General features: G+C 51.4%; 2 protein-coding genes across 2 annotated transcripts; both read left to right on the forward strand.

Moving 5' to 3' along the window:
* Nucleotides 1-6,451: 6,451 nt before the first annotated feature.
* Nucleotides 6,452-7,936, forward strand: FOXC2 (forkhead box C2). The gene has a single exon (XM_074158067.1). It carries the CDS (start codon nucleotides 6,452-6,454, stop codon nucleotides 7,934-7,936), a length of 1,485 nt encoding a protein of 494 aa, XP_074014168.1.
* Nucleotides 7,937-14,901: 6,965 nt separating this feature from the next.
* FOXL1 (forkhead box L1) lies at nucleotides 14,902-15,822 on the forward strand. Its single transcript, XM_074158129.1, has one exon. It carries the CDS (start codon nucleotides 14,902-14,904, stop codon nucleotides 15,820-15,822), a length of 921 nt encoding a protein of 306 aa, XP_074014230.1.
* The last annotated feature ends 7,215 nt before the right edge of the window (nucleotides 15,823-23,037 follow it).

The raw sequence follows: 23,037 nt of genomic DNA on the forward strand, positions 1-23,037 counted from the left end.
CGCCTTCCTTGTGGGGTGTAAAGGCCGTGAGGGAGCCTGGGGTAACGGAGGGGCCTTTCCTCAGGGGTCGGCCCTGGCGGGAGCGGGGCGTGAGGGGGTCTCACACCCCAAAATCTGCAGCAGCGGCACCGTTCCTTCTGGAGTTGGAAAAGGACACCCCATGTCATTAATGTGAGAATGGCCTCCAACGTTATGGAAATACCACGATTTTCCGATCACGTGACAAAGCTTGGGGGGGGGCTGGGGGGGAGAACCCCACCTTTCATAAAATAAACACCCAAATCAATCATTTATTCCCATTTAAAATGGGATGGTCGTCAACAAAGCGATATCCAGCCTCTATGTGGGCTTCTGGGTTTGCCAGCTCTCGGAAAGTACACTTCTCGCTTGCATTTCACAGAACAGTGAATTATTTGCTCGGACTATTTATTATTTATAGAATTAATGTAGTTGACAATTACCCCAAGAAGAGGGAGGACGTTGAGAATCCCGACATTCCTGAGCGGAGTGGGATGGAAGGGTCATGGGAACAATGAAAGAAACGGAGGTTTATTTTAAAGTGTGCCGGGGAAAAGGGGGGTGGAGGGGGTGGGATGGCAGGGGGGGGAAATGGCTTTTGAATTTGGTTTCTAATCTGCTTGGCTTGGATGCTACCGACACACATCCACCGTCAGAGCCGACTGTTGCGCTGCCAACTGAAAAAGCGGAACAAATTCGGATGCTCTTCTCTGAATAGTTACAGATGTAGCTGGGCAGAGGCAAAAGCCTTTTCTTTCTGCGGCTGCTGTCGATTGCTGAACTGTTTTTTTCTTTTTTTCATAGTGCGAATCGAAGGCCAGGACTCTGCTGGTTTTCAGGAGTCTTTCCCCCTCCAACTTTTGTGTGTTTTTCGAACTGGGTTTAATATCAACACGTTGGGCTGAACGCTGCGGAGCAGCTGCGGTGAGCCTGGGCCTTCACCTTTCCACCGAAATCCCTCGTAAGCATTCCAAGAAAGTACTTAAAGCCCCCGTTCTGCAATGGGGTGCATTTAGGAAAAGCCTTTTCAGTACCTCGGAGTGCTGCTGGAGCCAGTGGGAATCCGTCCAGGCATAATAGACCACCCATGTGGAGCTGGGCCTAAATGTTTGAAGCTCATTCCTCCACTTCCTACTCACGGAAAACTCCCAGCGACTTTGATATCTCTGCGGGGAGTTCGGGATCAGGCCTTTGGTGAGCAATTTACAACCTCTCTGTAATTCAGCGTTGCCATTTGCACTCCCAGGCTGCAAGTGTGCCGACGCTGTCCGTCTGTCCGCTGTCACCCAAAATTGCCACGTTGCAGCTCGTGGGACTTGTTTCCACTCCAACACGCTCTCCTTCTCTGCTTTGAGGAAGGGAAAGTGAGTGAGGTAGCAACAGTGCTGTTAATTAATACGTTAACAATCAAGGGGGGGCTGAGGTCCTACCAGACCACCTACATCTCCCTCCAACCTCCGTGCAAGACGCCCAGTAAAGCTGTTCCTTACATGCGTTTGGCTTCCAAAAAAAAAAAAAAGAGGGCCTGAGCTGGCTTTCTAGAAATCAGGGTACTTTATCTTAAGCAAATGAGGAGTTTGCTAATTGGCGACGCCTCTTCTGCTGGTTCGGTTCTCTGCTTTGATTGTACAGGTCTGGAATTTGCTCCAAATTGCTTTCCCAGGGTCTCTTCTATCACACGTACGGCAGCCTTTAGCATTAGCTCTAGCAGCCTGGTGTGGCTGGTACGGATGCCACTGGAAAGCCTGTCTGCTCAGCGGGAAGCAGACAGGGCCACCAACATCCCTGTAAATGGAATTAGTCTGTTGGAGGTATGTGAATCACTTCTAATACCCATTTGACCAAATAGAATAAAATACTCTAGTGAAAAGAGGTTAAAAAAAGGATCCTGGGCTTTCATACAGAAGACAAAAATGCAGCTCTTTGCTTGAAACACCCCCAATTTGTGGCAACACCTAGAAAAAGGGAGTGCCAGATTAACACCAACCCTGTGAACAATGGAGAAAGAAACTCCTTGTGCTGCGGGAATCATTTCTCCGAAGTGCAGGCTGAACACAAAAGGGCAGCCACTGAAAACAGACAAAATGCACCCAAAGGGGAGCGCCGAACTAGCGATGTCACTCTGCTTGGTTTTGGAAATTGAAAATTAAAAATAGGGTACGAATTTTAAAGGCAACAGTTTTTAATGAGGTTTTCATTCCTGCAGAATATTAGCTGGGTACTAGAAACTAGTCTTTCTGACCACTGTGAAATGGATTTCCACGTTTGAATAAACAGCATATGACTGAATTTTTGTGCTTACACAATCACCCGGCAAAGGAGGCACATGAGGGCAGGTGGGGCTGGCCCAGGCTAACCTGTTTGAGCCCAGCAACGTCGCCTGCTGCTGGGAAATAGGTGTGGGGTTTGTGTCAGCCCCCTGGAGCCAGCGGTGGGTGTCCTCTCCTGGGTTGGTAGCTGGTACAGATGCAAAAACCGTGAACAAGCAGAAAGCCACATGCATTGGTTGGTCTTAGCCAAACTGGTGCCACTGTTTGCGTTGCAAAGACATAGCTTGCTCCTTCCTTTTCTTTTCTTTCTTTTATTTCTTTCTTTCTCCTTCCTTCCTTCTCTCTTTTTTATCTCTTTCCTTCTCTCCTTCTCCTTCCTTCCTTCTTTCCTTCCTTCCTTCCTTCCTTCCTTCCTTCCTTCTCTCTTTTTTATCTCTTTCCTTCTCTCCATCTCCTTTCTCTCTTCCTTTCTCCTTCCTTCCTCCTCTCTTTTTTACCTCTCTCCTTCTCTCCATCTCCTTCCTTCCTTCCTTCCTCCTCTCTTTTTTACCTCTCTCCTTCTCTCTCTTTCCTTCTTTCTCGTTTCTCTCTTTCCCTGTTGCATTCTTTTCTTCTTCTTTCCTTTCTCTCTTCCCCTGTCTTTCTCTTTTTGCCATTGATGCTTTCTTTCTCTCTTGTTCCCATTCTCCATTCCCTTTCTCTCTCAGACACTTCTTGCTGGCTCTTTCTCACCTGCTCACTCTCTTTTTCTTTTATCCTCTGTCTCTTTTCCCCCCCTCGCCCCCTTTTTCCCCGTCTCCCCTTCTCTCTCTCCCTCTCTCCTCTCCTTCTCCCCCGCGCATCACTCCCGCACAACCGGGGTCCCGGTGCGGTGCCGGTGGGGCGGTGCAAGCCCCTCGGTGTCCCCTGGGTGGCAGCACACGCCGCGCCGAGCCCCCGGGGCGGGCAGGTGAGCGCTGCTCCCGCCGCCGGCACCGGCCGCCCCGGGTCCCGGGCAGCCGGCGGAGGGAGAGCCCCCGAGGAGGTGAAGGGTCCGGGTTGCTGCTCTCGGGTGCTCGCCAAAGGCAAATTAAAAGTTGCGGAGGGAAACCCGCCGCCTGCCCGCCCGGGGCTGAGCGGGTTCCTCGGGCAAACGCCGCTACCGGGAGTCCCGCGGAGGAAGGGAGGGAGAAACCCGCCGTGCCCGGGGAGGGGGGGGGAGAGGGAGCGCTTCCCCGATGCCTCTCGCTCGAAAGGACTCCTCTCTTTGCGCTCCCCCGGTTGGAAGCTGGCTTTTTTTTTTTTTTTCCTTTTTTTTTTTCATCATGATGATTTTTATTTATTTTTATTTTTCTTCCTGCAATTTGAAGTTTGGGCTTTTCCGAGCCCGTTGGTTGAGTCTCTGTTAAGTTCCCAGCTGCAGCAAGCAAAGACCTGTTGCTGCTTCTCGTTTTTTTTCTGTAGACATTCATCTCGGCAAAGTTTTCAGCCGAGGAGAGGTAAGATTCAATCCAGGTTATTTCTGGAGATCGTACCAGGGTTCTAGGAAGGGACAGCTCTAGGACGCCGCAGGGGTGGCTTTGGTCAAGCTTTTGCATTTAAAAATTCCTGCCTTTTAAAAAGTTGCGTTGTTTAAGAAATCCTGTGTGCTTATGTACGCTAAGAAAACGCCCTAGTTTTTCTAAGAATTACGATTTTTTTTTTTAAAAAACTGAAGATAAAAATGTGAAGTCGTTCTCGAATTATTCCATTAAAAAAAAATAATAAATGTTTTCTCGGTGGTCGTACATTTACATGAAAATTATCAGCAGACCTCGCAGAATTTACTATTTGTTTTCATAAAAAATCCCCCGGACGTTTGCTTGGTTGACGAAAAAACCCTCCCGGAACACTCACATTTATTTCCATCAAAATTAAATAACGATTTCGAAGCGTCCGGCAAAATTTTCCAATCAATTTTTCCATCGCAGATAATTTTTAACCATACCCCCTTGTAGAGGAGCTGCCTCTATTTTTTATTTTTTTATTCTTTTCCCCCCTCCCGTCTATCGCATAAAATCGTTTCCTTTCTTATTAAGAAAATCTCCGGTAATTAACAGCACCGCCGAGTTCCCACGGCCGGAGCCGGCTGCGGTCTCGTCCCCACCGCCCCGGTTGGGAGCGGAGAAGGGACCCTTCGCGCCAGCAGCCAACAAAAATCACAGCCTGACTTTTTTTGGGGGGGGAAATAATCTTTCTTTAAAGCCTTAGGAAGCCCCACAAATTGCAAGGAGGGAAAGGCAGAATTATAGTGTAAGAAACCAAGAAAATCACCGCTTAGAAATCAGAGCAGGGGCAGCCGGGCTCGGGGGAGGCAGAGGGAAGGAGACCTGCCGAAGTGACAGCTAATTAATTCCAACCTTATCTCGGTCCCTTCGGGCTCGAATCGATTTTGCAGTGACTAATTTTATTTATTTATTTATTTATTTATTTATTTATTTATTTATTTTGGCGGAGCGGGGAGGGGGGAAATCGCTGTTTCCCACCTTCGTTTCTTCACCGGGCAGATCCAAACTTTTCCCGGGCGGGAACAGGGCAGCTGGCAGCGGTTTTCCCAAAACCTGAGTTTACACTTGGTCACCACGCGTCCCTAATTGTCCCCCTCTGATTGCCTCTAATGAAATCATTAGAGAAAAGTCAGAGGGGCGGATTTCACGGGCACAAGAAAATCCGCCTCGGTGGCCGGAACGAAAAAAAAAAAAAGAGAGCCACTGAAATGCGCTCCCTGATTTCTTTCTTTTTTTTTTTTTTTAAAGTAATAATAAAAAAATACCCTCAAACTGCCCCAAAGCTGCAGAGGAACCTCTCAGCCTCCGGCGACGGCGGGGCCGGGGTGCGAGGGGCAAAGGGGGGCGAGATGCCACTCGCCACCGGGCGAGCACCGCGGGGAGGGTGCCGGTGGCCTTTCCCGGCGCCGGGCGAAGAACCGCCGGCCTGTTTCACTTAAAATCAATATATTTATTAAAAAACAAACAAACAAACAAAAACCCCACGAAAACCCAAAAACAAAACAAAAAAAACCAAGGGGGAGGAGAAGGACCTGCCGGGCACAGGGGCACCGTTCTGTCGGTACGGCGGTGTCGCGACTCCCGCCGTCTTTGCCATCAAAAAAATAAAAAACCCTAAAAAAAAAAAAAAAACAAAAAAAAAAAAGAAAAAGGAAAAAGAAAAAAGTGCTTAAAAACTTGGGGTTTCGGTGCAGCGCGAGGTTGTGTGCCGCGGGCCAGCGGAGCCCCCGCGCCGGACCCGCTCAGCGCTGGCTCCTTTTGGGGCCAAAACCGTTAAAATTACAGAGAGGGGGTGAGATATAATTTTTTAAGTGTGTGTATATATATATCTATATAATTTGAGAGTAAAGCGCGGGCGGGCGGGCGCGCGCGCGCTGTGTGTGTGTGTGTGTGTGTGTGTGTGTGTGTGTGTGGCGGGTGCCTGCGTGCGCCGCGCGCAGGCACCCGCCGGCCCTCCCATTGGCTGCGGCGGCCGGGCCGCGCTCGGCCATTGGCTGGGCGGGGGCGGCGGGCGGGGGGCGGGGCCGGCGGGCGGTAAAAGCGGGCGGGCGGCGCGGGGCGAGCCCGGGAGGCGGCGGCGCGGCCGGGAGGGAGCTCGGCGGCTCCGCGCTAAACCCACCCACCCCCCCCCCTACCCCACCCCCCCATATCCACATCCCCTCGGCAGGGGCCCGGCGGGCTCCGGGAGAGTTCGGGCCGTTGGTTGTGACAAGAACTGGGTTTCCGCAAGGCTGATTTTTCTTCCTTTTCTTTTTTTTTTTTTTTTCTTTTTTTTCTTTCCCGTATTTTTTAATTCTTTTTAATTTTTTTAAAAAAATATATATATAATTCCCTTTTCCTGCGAGAATAGGGTTCCCCCCGCCCCGCTCCCCGCCTCCTCGGTCCGCAGCAGCCCCCGCCTGTAGTGTATCACAGTCAATAAAGAGGGAGGGAGAGGCGGCCAGAGACCACCCTGCCCCGGCGACCCGGAGGATGCTGTCGCGGTGCCGCTGCTAGAGGACACGCCGGGATTGAGCTCGTCTCCGAGACTCTCTCTCTTCCCCCTCTTCCTTCTCCGCAGAGGGGTCCCGGACGGGGGTGAGGCCCTTCCACCCTCCTCCTCTTCCTCTCCTCCCCGGCCGCGGGCAGCCCCTCTCCATGATGCAGGCTCGCTACTCCGTCTCGGACCCCAACGCTTTGGGAGTGGTGCCGTATTTAAGCGAGCAGAACTATTACCGGACGGCGGGGACGTACGGCGGCATGGGCAACCCCATGAGCGTCTATTCGGGCCACGCCGAGCAGTACGCGGCGGGGATGGGACGCTCCTACGGACCCTACCACCCCCACCAGCCCGCCGCCCCCAAGGACCTGGTGAAGCCACCTTACAGCTACATCGCCCTCATCACCATGGCCATCCAGAACGCCCCCGACAAGAAGATCACGCTCAATGGGATTTACCAGTTCATCATGGACCGCTTCCCTTTCTACCGCGAGAACAAGCAGGGCTGGCAGAACAGCATCCGCCACAACCTCTCCCTCAACGAGTGCTTCGTCAAGGTGCCCCGCGACGACAAGAAGCCGGGCAAGGGCAGCTACTGGACCCTGGACCCCGACTCCTACAACATGTTCGAGAACGGCAGCTTCCTTCGCCGCCGGAGACGCTTCAAGAAGAAAGACGTCTCCAAGGAGAAGGAGGAGGCCCGGGAACGGCTGCTGAAGGAGCAGCCCAAGCCCCCCGGGCTGCCCGGCGCCGACATCCCCAAGGAAGCCTCCTCCTCCTCTTCCTCCTCCTCCGCCTCGGCGCCGGCCTCCGAGAAGAAGGTGGTCATCAAGAGCGAGACGGCATCTCCCGAGCTGCCGGTGATCACCAAGGTGGAGACGCTGAGCCCGGCCAGCGGCGGGGCCCTGCGGGACAGCCCCCGCAGCGCCGCCTCGCCCCCCGCCGCCGCCTCCCCCGAGGGCTCGCTGCCCGAGCATCACCCCGCCGGTAACGGGCTACCGGGCTTCAGCGTGGAGAGCATCATGACCCTCCGGACTTCCCCCGCGGGGGATCTCAGCCCGGTGAGTGCCGCCTCGGGCAGGACGGGCGCCGGGATGCCGCTGGGCTACCCAGCGGGGCAACCGTCGGGCTACAGCGCGGCGTGCAGCCAGGCCCTGGACACTAGTGGGAGCTACCACTGCAGCATGCGGGCCATGAGCCTCTACAGCGGCGAGAGGCCGGGCCACATGTGCGTGCCCCCCGCACCGCTGGAGGAGGGTCTGGCCGAGCATCCCACCGGTGCCCCATCGCCCCTCGGCACCCTGAGCCTGCCCTCGGGGCAGGAGGGCGGGCTGGGGACCGGGCATCATCCCCACGGTGGCGGCGGCGGCGGCGGAGGGGCGGCGGGGGGTCAGCCCACCGCCTCCTGGTACCTCAACCACGGGGCTGAGCTGAGCCACCTGCCCGGGCATACTTTTGGCTCCCAACAGCAGACTTTTCCCAACGTCCGGGAAATGTTCACCTCGCACCGGCTGGGGATGGAAAGCGCCTCGCTCAGCGACCACCAGGTGAGCAGCAACTCCGCCTGTCAGATCCCCTACAGATCCGCACCCTCCCTATACCGCCACGCCGCCCCCTACTCCTACGACTGCACTAAGTACTGAGTAGCCGCGACCCCTCGCCAAAATAAATAAATAAAAAAATATTTAAAAAGTTATTATTATTATTAATAATAATAATTATTAAAAAAAAAAATCAGGAGAAATAAAACCACACCAAACGCTTCAGAGGGAGGGGGAGGGAAATAATCTGACAGATTCCCCGTGGACCTGGGGGGGCCACAGAGTTTCGGGCCCCCGTTTCGGGCCTCCTTAAGTTCCAGGCAAGTAAATTCTACTTGAAAAGGGGGTTCTCTCCTAAAAAAAAAAAAAAATAAAAAAAAAATAATGAAAGGAATAATTCTATATATATATGTCTATCTAAAAGTGGCAAATTTTATATGCTAAAGTATAGGAGGTCTCAGAAAAAATAAGTTATGGACCAATATCACAACGACCATTTATACGTTTTAAAAGAAAAAAAGTATATAAATATATATATATAAATATATGTCCTGGGTATTTTTAAAGTTCTCTGTTGTACTGTAAAAAATGTTTGGATTTCTAATCAGGCTGATTTTTCAGAGCCATTAATATAATATTTAAAGTTGAGTTCACTGGATTATTTTTTGTCTCGCCCAACGGTTCCTAACGTCCAAATTAATGACAAGTGATTTCTTCTTCTTCTTCTTCTGTGTACAATTATGCAATAGAGTTTCTTTCGTTTTAGAGCTGTTCTTTTCGCAAGACGATGAAATAATTTATTTTTTGCTGGTGGATTTTTTAGAAAGGAAAAAAAAAAAAAGACAAAGTATCTGATACTTTTTTATTATTATTTACGACGTGTGCTGTTTTGTATAATAGATTTCATCTTGACCATCCCTAAGGACTATTTGCTTTAACCTGCTTCAAAGTTCGTTTGTCTTATGTGGTCCTAATTGTTGTACTTACCTTAAAATAAATCCATGCTGTTTTTTTCTGCTCCAAGTCTGGCGCTTGTCTGTGTATATACGTGGGTTTTTGCATTTTTTTTTTCTCTCTCCATCTCTTCTTTATGCGGAAAACTGGTTGTTTTTAAAACAAAGTCGTTTTCCTGGAGCCTAAAGATTTCTTACGATGATTATCGCTTTATGTAAGGTTTAGTTCACACGGGGGGCTGGAAATTACACAACTGCGGGGAGAGAACGAATAAGACACAGCGGGGGCGGCCGACTCTGAGCACCGGCTCTCTTCCCTCAATCCCGAATCCCTGACCAGCTTGAAATTTGGGGAAATTTCTCAGGCCTCCGATGGGGAGAACGGGGGGAAAAAAGGAGCGGCAGGGAGGAGGATTTCTGCTTCCTTTGCCCCGTCCCTGGAAGCGCAGGCCTTGCGCGATGCTTCGCGTGTCCCAGCGCCCGGAGCCGGCTCTTCCCACGACAGAAAACAAATAAAAATCCTCCTCCTCCCCCCCCCCCCCTTTTTTTTTTTTTTAAAGGAAACCCGAAAGGCTGAGAGTGGGTGCGGGTGATAACAGCGGTCGTTTCAACCCGAACTCACTGCGAAGCCTAAAAGAAGGTGGGAAGTTCATTTCTGAATCATTTTAAGCTTTTAAATCCTCTCTCGTATCGAAGATTTGGCTGATTTTAACCTTCTCCTTATCTATTTAAGCTCCTATTCGCGACGCCGGGCACTGACAGATGCTGTGCGTTTTTCCCTAAATCAACCTTAACCTGTTAAAGCAGCTTTAACCGAATGCAGAATTGCAGGGGAATAGCCATGCCAAAGGCATGGAAATGCCGATAAAGCCCGAAGCAGACTTTTGGGGGGGCTCTTTGGGATTTTTCAGGCCCGGGTCCTTTCCCATCCGCCCAGACGCTGTAGAGGCTCAGCCGTCTAACATTTCCCGGGGACATTCCCCGGCCGTGCCCCCCTTCCACCTCCCGCAGATCCCCCCCCCTCCTCCCAGTATCCCTCGTAGCCTTGGCTGGGTTAGGCAGCGGTCATACGCGTGGTAGGCTGTTAAAATCGATGATATAAATTGGTTTTGATCGGGTAAATTTCGCATGCGCTAAAAAGCTGGCAAAAAGCACCGAAACTCTCAGTTTAAATGAGGAAAAATGTCCTAGTCTCACTTGATCTGTATTTTAAGGAACATTCTTGTAAAACTCTTGCCATTTTTCCTGGCTCTCAGAGGGTGGTTTTTATTTTTTCTTTTCTTTCTTTCTTTCTTTCTTTTTTTTTTTTATGCAACAAAATCCGAAGTGCTATTTTAAAGCGAGAAATAAATAGGGTAAAGGGTAAAAAAAATAGGGTAAAAAGAAAATAAATAGGATAAAAGGGTAAAAAGAAATTATAGGCTAAAAGTATGAAAAAAAATAAAACGAGGAAGAATTCTTCCCCTGACCCACTCCACACCCCCGCGTGTTTTCTCCCGGCGTGGAGCCCCGCGTCAGATGAACCTCCGGGTGGGTGCCTGACCCCCTGGAGGTGGCTGAAGTCAGGTGGCTCCTGTGGGTTCTCCCACCCGCGTCGAGAAATCCTGGGGCCGCTGATGCTCCCACATCTTCCCCGGCCGGCGAAGGGCGCTGGGCAGGTGGGGGACGGTGGACAGGGATGCTGGGGGCCAGGGGGTCCCCCCCGAGGGGTTCTGCCACCTTCCCCCCCCCCCCCCCCCCGCTGCTGCTGGACAGTTCCTGGGGGCGGGGGCGCAGCTTGAGCCGAGTTTTGGGGTCTCCTTCTTCCCCCCCCCCGCAACCTTCTGTTGGTGGTTTTTTTCCCCACCCCGTCCCAGTGGGATGCTCTCCCGCGGGGTCTGCGCTGCTCCCGGCCCCTCTCCCCGCGCTGCTGCGCTCCGGAGATGGCAGGATTTCAGGATTCCAAGATTTCAGGAGCTTGGCAGAAAAAGCAAAGCCCACTGTTAGGTGCTAAGAGCTCTGGGGGCCCGGGAACTTGCAGGATCAGGCCTTCCCACCGGCCGGGAACCGCATCGGGAACAGGGTGAGCATCCAGCCCACCCCCTTAGGAGCAGGGGCTGGGGACTGAGAGCGTTGTCTCTTTGCTGTGCCCTGTCCTGGGGCGGTGCGTGTGTGTGGGGGGGTGTGTGTGTGTGTGTGTGTGTCAGACCCCATCTGCCCCTCTTTGTCAAGCCCCAGTCGCCCCCACCATTCTACGGGGAGCCCCTTTGGGTGGGCTGATTTTGCAGGCGAGATGAGAGCAAAGTGGGGGTGCAGGGACCTTTTCGGGTCTGTATTTAAAAGCTGAGATACGGAGGTCTATAACGGGATAGGCGTCTGTCGCGACAGGTGACTTCAGCCCGGCCGGGGGAGAGGGGGAGGAAGAGAGGGGGAGGAAGGAAGGAGGAAGGCCCAGGGAAGCTGTTGCAGACAGCCTCGGCCGGATCGGGCCCACAGACCCTCGCAGCTGAAGGACCAGCATAAGCCCCCCCCCCCCCCCCCGTAGTAGATCAGGAGGCCAAGCTCGGCCCCAGGGGGGGCTGAAGCTGCTGCGTGGCCGGGGGCCCAGCGCGGTTCCGGGCAGCGGATGGGGATGGTGGTAGGGTTTTTTTTTTTCTTCTTGCTGCACTGCCATTAACCTGCGGGTTTGCAAACCTGTCCGAAAGCCCAGACAGCTCCGGGTTTCGGGAAGAGAAGGGAAGGGACAGAATTTTTCCAGCTCGTTCCCGCCGGGAAGGTCCCTGCGTGGGGTGTCCCCGCAGCCCGGCCGAGGGACCGTTTCCCTGGTGTTGCTCGACCCGAGTAAAACATAACCCTTTCAAGAAGACCCCCAGGTCTCTGTACAACCCAGGCACGGAGCTGTCTGGTCCCCCCCCGCCCCAAGCCGTCCCACCCCTCCCCTGGAGCTCGGCAACGCGCTGTGGGAAGGCGCCGGACAGGAGGTTTTTGGGGAAGGCCGCTAGTTCTTCTGTCACTTTGGAGGGGACTTTGCAGAAAGTCCATACCAGGCGCTGAAAGCCCAGGAGAAAAAGAAATATACCCCAAACTTCGGGTCAATACCCAGCGATCTCTCCGGGGGCGAGGAGAGATCCTGCACGGCGAGGGGGGCGAGGGGTGGGCAGCTCCTGCCGGGCCCCTCCGGGAGGTCGTGTCTAAGGGACCCCAGGCTGGGCTCCGGTGGGAATGGGGAGCCCTGATTTACACCCCTGTTTCCCCGCCAGGCCGGGATGCAGCAAGAAGTGGGGAGCACTGATTTGTGCCCTGCTCCCGCCCTCCCGCCCACCCCGCGGGCTGGGATGCAGCAAGGAGTGGGGAGCACTGATTGACACCCCTGTTTCCACCGGGTCGGGATGCAACAGAAATAGGGGGAGCCCTGGTTTACGCCCCGCTCCCCCCGGGTGCCCCGTGCGGGAGCGCTCCTCGCTGCTGCTTTAAAAGGGGCTTGTCAGCTGGAGAGGAGGGGAAACACGTCCCGGAGCGCCTCCACCGCCGGCCCTGCCGGTTGTTTTTTTTTTTCCGTTCAGGGGAAGAGTGACGATAACAACAACAACAACAAAGCCCCTCTCCGTCGCACCGCTCTCTTCCCCAGCTCCCCCCTCCCTTCTCCTTCCCCCCCCAACCCGCAGCCGTCGGAGCCGTTCGGAGGGCTGGTCCCGGGCGGATAACGCAGCGAGCTCCGGTGATGCCGCCGGCAGAGGAGGGACAGCAGGCAGCACGTGAGCTGGGACGAAGGAGCAGACAGAAAAGCCGCATCCCCGCCTCCAAGGATTTCCTACCGCGAAAAGGAGGAGAAGAGGCGAAAACAAGGAGGAAGCAAGAATTTTACTGGGGGAGGGAGCTCGGGAAGTGAGCGGGAGCCCGTGTGCCTGTCTCCTGCCGTACACGCGAGTATTTATTGTTTTAATAATCCGTGCTTGGAGTGTCCCAAGGAGCGGGGGACTCCCCGAGATGGGGAGAGGAGGGGAGTTGGGGGGTGAGGGGAGGAAGACCTTCAGCCTCGGCAGGCTGCCCTGAGGATGCGGCGGGCGAGTTAATGCAGCCGGGCTCTGCCCCATCCCTCCCCGGCGAGGATGCTGCCGGGGGGGCTGCCTGGGGGTGCTGGTCCCCGGTGTCGAGATGAGCGGAGCCTTGCCCCTCCCCAAACCATTCTTCTGCCTCCCCATTTTTATTTATTTGGGGGTTTATTGCATTTATAGCACACGTTATGCATAGGTCCTGCAGCTCACGGGGCTCGGGGGCTCGGTGGGGGGGTGGTATGCGCCGCGGGCGGGGATGCGGCGGTAGCGGCAAGGGCGGTGTTAGAGGGGTGGGTTTCCCTTCCCCTGCCTGGGACGAGCCAGTGAGCGGGGAGACACCCCCCACCCCCCCCCGCACGCCCGCCCGAGAAGCCACCTCCCTCCGCACCTCGGCTGTGTTTCCCAGGCTCTCATGGCGACTTTAGGACTCATCTGCGGCTCCAGAGCCAGCGCCCTGGTTTTCACCCCGGGGATGCAACCCCTTCGCCCGATGGTTTACCGGGAGAAAGGCAGGACGGGTGCAGGAGTGGGCGAGAAACTCCACGGGTGCAGGGGAGCTTGTAGGGAGGTCTGGGGCGGGGGTGCATCGTCAGGGCCGGGCGGTGCTGGGGGACACCCCGAAGCCCGGCTTTTACCTCTTCCCCTGCCAGGTGAAAGTCCCACTGTGGTGGTGGGAGCTGCACTGGTGGGATATTTCTCTCCGAAGGAGGAAAGGATGCTCCTCTTCCCTACCCCGGAGAAGTGATGCTCCAAGGAACAGGGTCTAACCGGGATTTAAAGCAGCTCTGAGCCGCGGGGGGCTAGGGAAACAGCCCGACACCTCCAACTGCATCGGAATCCCTCGGGGCCTTGGCTTAAAACTGTTACATCAGTAAATTAAAAAAAAAAAAAAAAATATCCAACAACACAAAACACAGCCCCAAACCTGGACGTTTATACAGAAAAAGAGCATCACAAATTCCTAATGTAAGCACCGGCCAGCTGTGTGCACTTGTAAAGTTGTTATAATCCCCCTCCTTGTTATAAACAGGAAAGTACATAATATAAAGCAACAGGCCCGCATTCACAAATACTGACTCTCCTCCCCGCCCCTGCCAAATTCCCCTTTTATGAAGCTCGCTGCAGCCCCCGGGCCTCTCCCCCGGCGCAGCCCTGCCTGCCCGGGGCTGAGCACGGGGCTCGCCCTACGCCCGCTCCCGGGTGGCCCGTGGCGACCGGGGCGAGGCGGAGGGTGTGGGGGGGGAGACAGGGCCGGCCCCGGCCGCCGCTCCAAGCCAGGTCCCCGCACTGGGAGGTACAGGCTCCCTCCGGGAAGCCCCGCCACACCTGGGCCCCCCCTTCCTCCGGACTCCAGACAGCCCCTTTCCCTTCCTCCCCATCGCAGCGCTGCCTTCTCCTCTCATCCATCCCTTTTTCTTCCATTCTTTCAAATTTTAATTTTTTTGTTGTTGTTGTTGTTTAATGCCCCAGTTTTCCTGCGGGGATCCTTGCCCGCTGCTCCCCGAGCTCCAGCAGTGAACATCCTGCTCTGCTGTGTGTGCTTACAGCGTCAAAGGGTGGACGTGATATTTCAAACATCAGATCAGTGCGTTTATATATTGGGTGCCCGGAAATTTTTCCAAATAAACACAGCTTGATTCGACTTGGGTGGGCAGACTTATCAACAGACTAATTCTATAAACAAATGAAGGAATAACCCGGAGACCATTGGCTGGTACCAGCAAGACACGTGGAGAGAGCTTGGAGTTTTGTAGCAATGAAATTTTAATTAATGTGGGTGGGCTGAGAACACAAACGACTGTTTATCAGAGACAATTTATTTTCCAGTGCTAAGTCAACATATAATAGCAAACTTACAACAATTATTTAACTTTTTTTTTTCCTCCCTTTTTTTTTTTTTTTTTTTTTTTTTTTTAAGAGCTATGAAGCAGGGACAGAAGCAGAGCGAGCTCCTTCAGGCAGGGCTGGGATCTGAGAGCGCACAAATCGCTCCCCAGTGGACTCGTCCCAGGTTCCTGCCCTGCCCCGTCCCTTCGCTCGGCTCCGAGAGGGAAGATCCGGAGCTGGGAGCCCGCCGGCGATGAGCCACATCTACAGCAGCCACCTCTCCCCCATGGGCAGCCCCTCCATGGTGTACCTCCCGGCCGCCCTGGGCTTTGCCCCCAGCGGTGCCATCTCCCGGCAGGACCCCCCGCAGAAGCCCCCCTACAGCTACATCGCCCTCATCGCCATGGCCATCAAAGAGGCTCCGGAGCAGAAGGTGACCCTCAGCGGCATCTACCAATTCATCATGGACCGCTTCCCCTTCTATCACGACAACAAGCAGGGCTGGCAGAACAGCATCCGCCACAACCTCTCCCTCAACGACTGCTTCGTCAAGGTACCGCGGGAGAAGGGACGGCCCGGCAAGGGTAGCTACTGGACCCTGGACCCCCGCTGCCTGGACATGTTCGAGAACGGCAACTACCGCCGGAGGAAGAGGAAGCCCAAAGCCCCGGGGCCACCGGAGGCGAAGGGCGGCGCGGCCCCCGCGGACGGCGAGCAAGAGGGGCCAGCGTCCCGCCCCGACGAGCCCAAGAGGGCCAAGGGGAGCGCGGCGGCGGACTCAGGCGACGAGGGGGTCCCCAGACCAGGCGGGGGGGAAGCGGCCCCCTCCGGCGCCCCGGCTTCCCCCGGCGCCCCGGCCCCCGGCGCCCCCCGGCCGCCCGCAGCCGCCGCCCCGCCGCACAAGAGCGGCCCGAGGGGCCGCAGCTTCAGCATCGAGAGCATCCTCGCCCAGGGGCTGCGGCAGCCACCCCCCGGGGCAGCCCCCAAGACGGCCCGGGAGAGCCCGGTCGGCTGCCTCGGCAGCTCCCTGGTTGCCAACGGTGGCTTCGGGCCGGCCCTTAATGCCTCCCTCATGCTCGACTCCCAGGTGCATGGGAGGCTTTACCACATCGGCATCCCCTTCCTCTCCTGCTTCCCTCTCCACTTCTCCGAGGCGGTATTTAATTTCCAGTAGTTGCCCCATAATTATACTATCCTCCCCCCCCCCCCTTCCACCCCCCCCTTCAGTCGCTGCTCCGGGGGTGCGATGGGAGGGAGAGACCGGACTCAGACCTCGCCAAGCGGGTAAAGACCAAAAACCCATGACAAAAAACAATGATAAAAGGTGACTCAGGATTTCAGGGCATTTTCAAGGCACGTCTTGCTGCGGAGCTCTCTTTTAGCGATTGTCTCCCACCCCTACCAGATCGACTTTTAAAGGTAAAACGGCTTTCTTTTCCGTGGGTGGTGGAGGTACAGAGGCAGGCAGCAGGGGGAGGGGTCCCACGCTGGCCTCCAAGAGACCCCATCGGGTTTGCTCTGCACCTTTATTCTTTGCATCCCTCAGGTTTCTCAGACCTGGTTTCTGCCAAGCTCTTTGGGTCTCCAGTTTTCTCCTTCTTTTTTTTTTTTTCTTTTTCTTTTGAAAACCAAACCCACCCCTTCCATCTCTGGGGGAGGAGGCTGAGTTTTGTTTTGCCATTAATACCCATGGGTGCCTGCATGTAATAATTCCTGATATTGCCCTACCGGCCCAGGCCTCGGAATGGGTAAAAGGCAGGTAATCGTGGCTGAAATAAGGGTAGACCAAACAATCCGGGCTCATCCTGCACAATCCTGCTTGCTTTGACTCAGCACTGTGTATAACTCATGGCGTTAACGCAAGCTGGTTTCCTGCCTAGCACTTGTGCTTCTCGAGTATCATGATAGTGTTTCTGTCTCACTGATGTGGCCAGGGAGAGGGGGATGGACGAGCAAACATGTTCTGAACGTGGAGATGCGGCCAGTTTCCATGTCTCGCTGGGATCAGTTGCTTCTGACCAAAAAAGACTGAAGGAGGGTTGTAGAGGCTGGGCTTTGTGTTTTGAAGCAGTTGTGTTAACAACCCAGGCAACTACCAGGAAAAAAAAAAAAAAAAAGACTTCAGCTATGTTTTTAAAGTTTTCTTTTTTCTTAAAGAGGGAAGAATCCAGCCACATTACAAGCAATCAGGAATAATTCTTCTCTCTCTCTCTCTTTTTTTTTTTTTTTTTCCATAAATAGAGGCTTTTTGTATATTAGTGGATAAATGCCCTTTTGGAAAAAAAAATATCTATATTCTCAATTTTCATTATGAAACCAAACCTATATCCAATAAAAGTATTTTGTTCAGGACTGTGGCTGATGCGTTCTAAAACTCCCCTTGGCTCGTGCAGCCGGAGGGCTGAGGAGTGGGGCTTGTTGCTGGACACAGCAGTGAGCTCTGGTGCAAATATCCCGGTGATGGCATGATGGACCAGGAGAGGTAAAAAGTGGGAGAGACTAAAAATAGGGGCCTGAGAAATTACTCATTCCTTGCGACTGAGATAACGTTTCCCAAAATGATTCTGTTTCTCCCTCCCTCCCCTTCCTCCATCCCACCCCATCTCGCTAGCAAAGCCTGTCCCTAAATTAACACCTGGACTATTGGAAATCTGGATTTCTCAGGTGAGTTGGGATTCAGCTTTTGCAAAGAATGGCCGACATCAAACTGCCTTGACACCTGGACCAGGAGCTCAGAGGGGCTCATTTCAACACAAGGCAAAGAGCTCTCACGTGGGGAAGTACAGAAAACCTCCAAAAGAAGGGAACTGATGATGAGTTTCCCAAAAGAAAGATGTCCATCAAGACAGGTATTATAGCAAGTTAAATAAGTGGAGGAAGTTTTTGTTCAAGTCTCGGGGCTGACATCACTGGTCTTTTCGGAATCCACGTGGTAACATCACTCATGGGAAGCTGCAGGGGTAGGGAAAAGATCCAGCTTAGTTCTTGCCCAGCAGAGACCTCAAATCATCTCTTCATCCCCAGCTGCTTGCCTGTGCTAGGACTTGGGCACGTCTGTGAAACGGGAGGTTAACGCTGCCTCCAAGGATGTGCGAAGCTGGGTCTCTGTCAAGCTGTAGAGCCGGTTCCCACAGGTGGGAATCCTTCATTCCTGGTCTCCCCGCAGCCTGGAAGGGTTTTGCCCCCAGAAAGTGGTTATTTATGCTCTCTGTCACAAGGTGGTTTATTCCCTTTTTGCTTCTTTAAAAACCCTCCTCTGGAAGGACCTGAGGATGTTCCCATCAAGCTCGGGGAGAGCTGCGCAGGACGTGGACCAGTGCTGAGCAGCCTCACCATCCCAGGGCGTCCGCACGTGTCCAGGAGGTGCTGGCAAAGCAGATGCTGTTAGTGAGGGCAAGTGCTTGCTTCTGCATGCACCGGGCATAAGGACAGCCCCACACAAATTAAAAAATCCACTCAATACCCCCCCAAAGCAGTTTTAACCTCTGTCTTCAGGCTCCTTTTCTTCCCTTTCTCCTCACTTGGCATCCCAGCTGTGACCCTCCAGTTTTGGCACCTCTCAGCTCCTATTCCAGCTCCCAAAGTACCTTTTTGGACCTGCAAACAGGGCTTTTATTCCTTTCCTGCTTGTACAGGTGTACCCCCTCCACCTCAGGGCCCTTTCTGTACAAGAGCAGATTTTAGTGGCAGGTCCTGGTCAAAAAAGAATAAAAAAGAATCATCTGAAGGAGTAAGTCTCACATTAGTCTTGCAGTTTGATCTGTACTCAATGCGTACTTTTATCACAGGCACCTTTTTGTGAGATGTAACTTCTTCTATGCCACGGGAATTCATTTTTTATGAATCTTTGCTCATGGCGACATTTGATTTTATTTCTGTTTTGTTGTAGTGGAGTGGGACCAAGTACAGCTGCAGCATTTAAAAGCCGCACTGTGCCTGATGTTGGTTTCACTTGGGAGAGTAAAATTAGTAGCCTTAACACATTCTGCACGAGAGTGACACTAACTCGAATGAACTCAGAACCAGGTGAATAGTTACGAGTGGTAATTTGGATTTAATTGGGATCAGGCCATTGATGTAACTTGCAGCGGATGAATACTGAGAAAAAGGGTCTTATTGCCAACATGCAGAATGACTAACCGCACACGGCTCTTGCGCGTCATCTGTTTATATAGAGAGGAGAAGAAGTAATGGTACAATAAAAACAACAGCGCTCCAGTGCAGAGAAATAAGCCTGCACGTCAATACCCCATTACCTGCCATTTGGATGTAACTGAGCATCCTTTAATCCTCTATACATCCCATGAATTTTGGTGCTGTGCGGTAGGAGGCAGACAACGTGCCATACAAATATAAAGGGCCTGACAAGCTGCGAATAATCGATGCCAATGGTTTCACACCTGTTTCACAACCCAAAAAAGCTGCTGCCAAACAGAAAACTGCCACCCAGTACTTAACTCATCCCTGGAATCTTCCCCCTCCTGGCTTTCCCAACCTCACCGGGCTGGCTATAAACACAAGTCTGAAATGCTGCGAAGAAATGTAGAAAATAGCCCATGATGCAGTATAAACAGCATACTTCTTGTGTGGGCGATATATATGCCTTTCCGTTCCACTGGAGAGGAATGACCTCTCCCAACTGAGCAAGGTTTCACGTCTCCGAGGTCTGCAGCCAATTTTAACTCATAGGAGCAGAGAAGAGCACACAGTGGAAGAGGCTCACAGCGGAGTCGTTCGGTTCATGGAGCAGCTTCGCTCCAAACACAGGCTTCCTATGAGAGGAACTGAAAATTTGGCATATTAAAATAATTCAGGAATTTAATTTCTCATAAATGGGGCTTCCAGTTTTTAAATATGCTCAGTGTGTGTTCTCTTAAAGTTGGTCCCAGAGCATATAAAAAAGAAATCAAGTATTTATACATGAGCAGAAGCCACTTCCAGGACTTGTCACTCAAAGTGCATGTCTGTACATGTTTGATTTCAAGGTAATATAACTCTAAGAGACATTGTAATCACTTCTACTCTCCCCCCCTTTTTAATAGTAAATTTAAACAGTTATCCTTTGCCAAGGAAGGCACATAATGGAGAGAGCATCCTTTTTCACACCAAAACCGACTGGCCTCCTGCTAATTGCTCCTAAGCCTGGCGTGAAAAGCAGCCAATTCCTGAAATGAAAGGGGGAGAAGGATCTGCTTCGTTGCTTGATTCACCCGCCCCGCACACCCAGAAAAGAGCTCTCCTGGGAGACAGCATTTTAGATATTAAACAGATCACATATTTGATTTTAAGTGAAAGAGCAAGAAGACGAGATCATAGAATTAGAGAAGTTACAGATGGAAAAGGTCTATGAGGTTATGCAATCCATCAGTCTGGACATTGCATAATTGCTCCCCACAGTATATTTTTAGTGCTTCATCCAGACAAATCATTAAGTGCTTTAAAATGGGCCAGATTCCTCAAACGCAGTGCGTGCTAAGTCACAGCTGATTTCACCGAGGCTCGTAGCTCGCAGTGTCCAATACGACACCCGAAGAAAGTTTTGTGTGGTCAAGCAGAACAGAATGGACTCTTCCAGAAATAAATATGGGTCTGATTCGGTATTCCTCATAGGAATCTTTCCTAAATTGGCTGAGTTAGATGTCTTAAATCTCATTTTCAGGTTATACTGAATAATACGTTATTACTTATTCAGATGTTCACTTAGTCCAAAGTAAAACATTGTTAATGTTCATGTGAACACAGTTTGTTTTAAGCCAGCTTCAAAGCCAGTTCAGTAAAGCGTAAAGAATGTTTATTTAAAATATAGTTGCTAAATTTAGCATGAGCTTGGTTAGCCTAAATCTTAGCGACATTTTTAGAGAGCACATTGCGAATCAGGAATGCATGGAGAAATAAATAAACTTTCCCACATTTTTGGAAATCGAGTAAGAATTTGCAAGTTATTTCTTGCACAGGCAATTTCTGTGGATTGGAAAACATTATGAATAATGCAAATTTCCCACTAAATAGTTTAAAACACAATGCTAATAATTTTTGTTGCAATTCCATTTCAAATAATGCTCCCTCAAGGAGGAATCAACACTATTAGCAATCAGCTATTGTTTTAGAAATTACGCAGTCCATCAACATGTTTCAATATTTACTCAAGCTCTTTGCAAAGCACCAAAAAGCGCAACGGAGCTGTGGTTGGCTACAAGCCACCCTCAAACCCCTGCAAAGGAAATCTTACGTTTGAATTAGGCCCTGTGCTCTTCCTAGTAATTACCATACTATTTTACACCCAGCCCTTGCACACTGATTGAAGTCCCCTGGCCGAACCCTCAGCTGGGTTAAATGCCAGTCTGCCTGCGAGTCAGGCATTTAGACAGAAGGCAGATGATTTTAGGCTTTTCTTTTCCTTTCTTCCAGCATCATCTTCCTGAGTCTACCCAGGTGAAAGAGGTGCATTTGAGCTATCTTTATGTTAAGAGACGTCGCCTTAGAGAAACAAGCAAAGATAAGCAGACTTGCGATGGTAAGCAGTTAAATTCTCTTTTATGGGGTCAGTATCAGAGGGCTGGAGCCTGGAAATTATGCTCGGTTTTCATCATCATCTCCCTCCGTCCTTTCCATCCTTTGGTTGGGGAGAGTGTATCACCTGTTTCATCTCCTAAAGTGGGAGGATTACAACTACACTGCTCACAGGGCTACAAGACAAAAGGGATGTGGCCAAGTGTCCCCCCAGTGTCACCAAAGACACCCATGAGCTTTGGTGGGACTGGGATCAGCTCCTCACCAAGCAGACAGGTGAAATAAGGGGGCATGGAAGAAAATACTGAGGGTCTATTTTATTTTTTTTTCATACAAAGATAGGGCTCCACTACTTACATTGGTTTTAGGCAGCTTCAAGCACCTACATCCTGATCTGAAGCGCTGTGACTCAGCTTTACATGCAAGTACCAAGTCCCACCTGTAGACCCATCTTCCCCAGCCACCTCGGATCTCCCTTGGCTCTTCAGATGAAGGTTTGCAAATACACTGGCCCAACACACTAATTCCTGAATCTGCAGTGAGGTGGACTCCTTAATTCTTCACTACCTATCTTCAATTGCTTACTAAGTCGCTGTTTTCTTTAGAAAAGCAATATGTAATAATAGTTGTTAAAATAATTGTATTTCTGTTTTTACATCTGTAAAGATTAAGTTAAACAGTATGAAGCCCATTAAACTATTTCATGTCATGCTGCCATAAATTTCCTCCATTCCCATTGCTACTATTATTCCAGAGTAAACTCTGAGATCAAGCTGCTGCCACAGAGAGTTATTTATAGGAGCTCATTCATCAATAAAAACTTCAAAAGAAATCTGTTACTCTTCTATTGGGAAGCCAAAGAAAACTAACATAAAGACAACCCTGTTAAGAAACAAAGCTAAGGAGACCACAAGACATTTAGTTAAGGAAAATCCTGATTTCTAACAAATACCATGCAAGAAAGGGAGGAGGGGAAGAAAAAAAAAAAAGGATAGTTGGCAACATGAATCCTTTTAAGTTGTTTCATTCTCATTGGATGATTAAAATAAACTGTTAAACAGTTGTATTTGTACTGGCTCAGCCCCCTCATTAGAGTTCGTGTGATGGATTTGTGATCTCGCAGTGCGTAAGGAGCTCTTCATCTCTTGCAAAAGCTGGCGTTGTCTTTCCACTTGTCTCAGCTGCTCGTATGCCCATCCATCAGTACAGCAGAGACCTAACGAGTGAGATGCTGAGTAGGCAACTGATAGCGTCTACCTCCCTAAAGGCAGATATATAGAATAGCAAAAGGTTCTATTTAATCACCCTTATTCTGTCTTATTTGTTACTGTACCTTCCTCTGTACTTTTGAGCCGTGCAGCATTGGTTTTGATGGTAATGGTAGTCAGTCTTGCAGAAACTTAAATATATGAGGGGTCTAGCGGTGTGTTTTCCTGTACCAGCACCCCCTGCCTCTACCAGCACCGTCCTCACAGAACAGAACAGGTGTCTTTTCCAGCAGGACTATTTGGAGCTATGTCAGATCTCAAGACATTTAATTTATATCATAGCAATTACATATAATTTGAAAAAAAATCTCTCCCCTTTTTATTCCTGTCTCGCTAAGAGCTCCACATGAGTGAGATCTTCCCAGAGGTCTTTGCAGGAACAGGGACTCAGTGATCAGCCATATCATGGTAACTGCATCCTCAAACTGTTTTTTTTGAGCTCAGCAGACAGACTCATGTGTTTCCATCAAGAGGATCTGAGTCCTGAAGGCAATGTGGACCTCAAGCTCCTGGTATGCATTGCATAAAATATTGTAATCGCATCTCCAAAATCAAAGCGCAGAGGTGAGATTGCTCTTTCCTAGAGATCTCTTCCCATCTCTACTGTTACT

Source organism: Numenius arquata, chromosome 13 (assembly GCF_964106895.1).
Source record: "Numenius arquata chromosome 13, bNumArq3.hap1.1, whole genome shotgun sequence".
In the NCBI taxonomy this organism is placed as follows: domain Eukaryota; kingdom Metazoa; phylum Chordata; class Aves; order Charadriiformes; family Scolopacidae; genus Numenius; species Numenius arquata.

Coding starts and splice junctions, on each gene's coding strand:
- FOXC2 (XM_074158067.1), top strand. CDS start 6,452: ATGATGCAGGCTCGCTACTCCGTCTCGGACCCCAACGCTTTGGGAGTG.
- FOXL1 (XM_074158129.1), top strand. CDS start 14,902: ATGAGCCACATCTACAGCAGCCACCTCTCCCCCATGGGCAGCCCCTCC.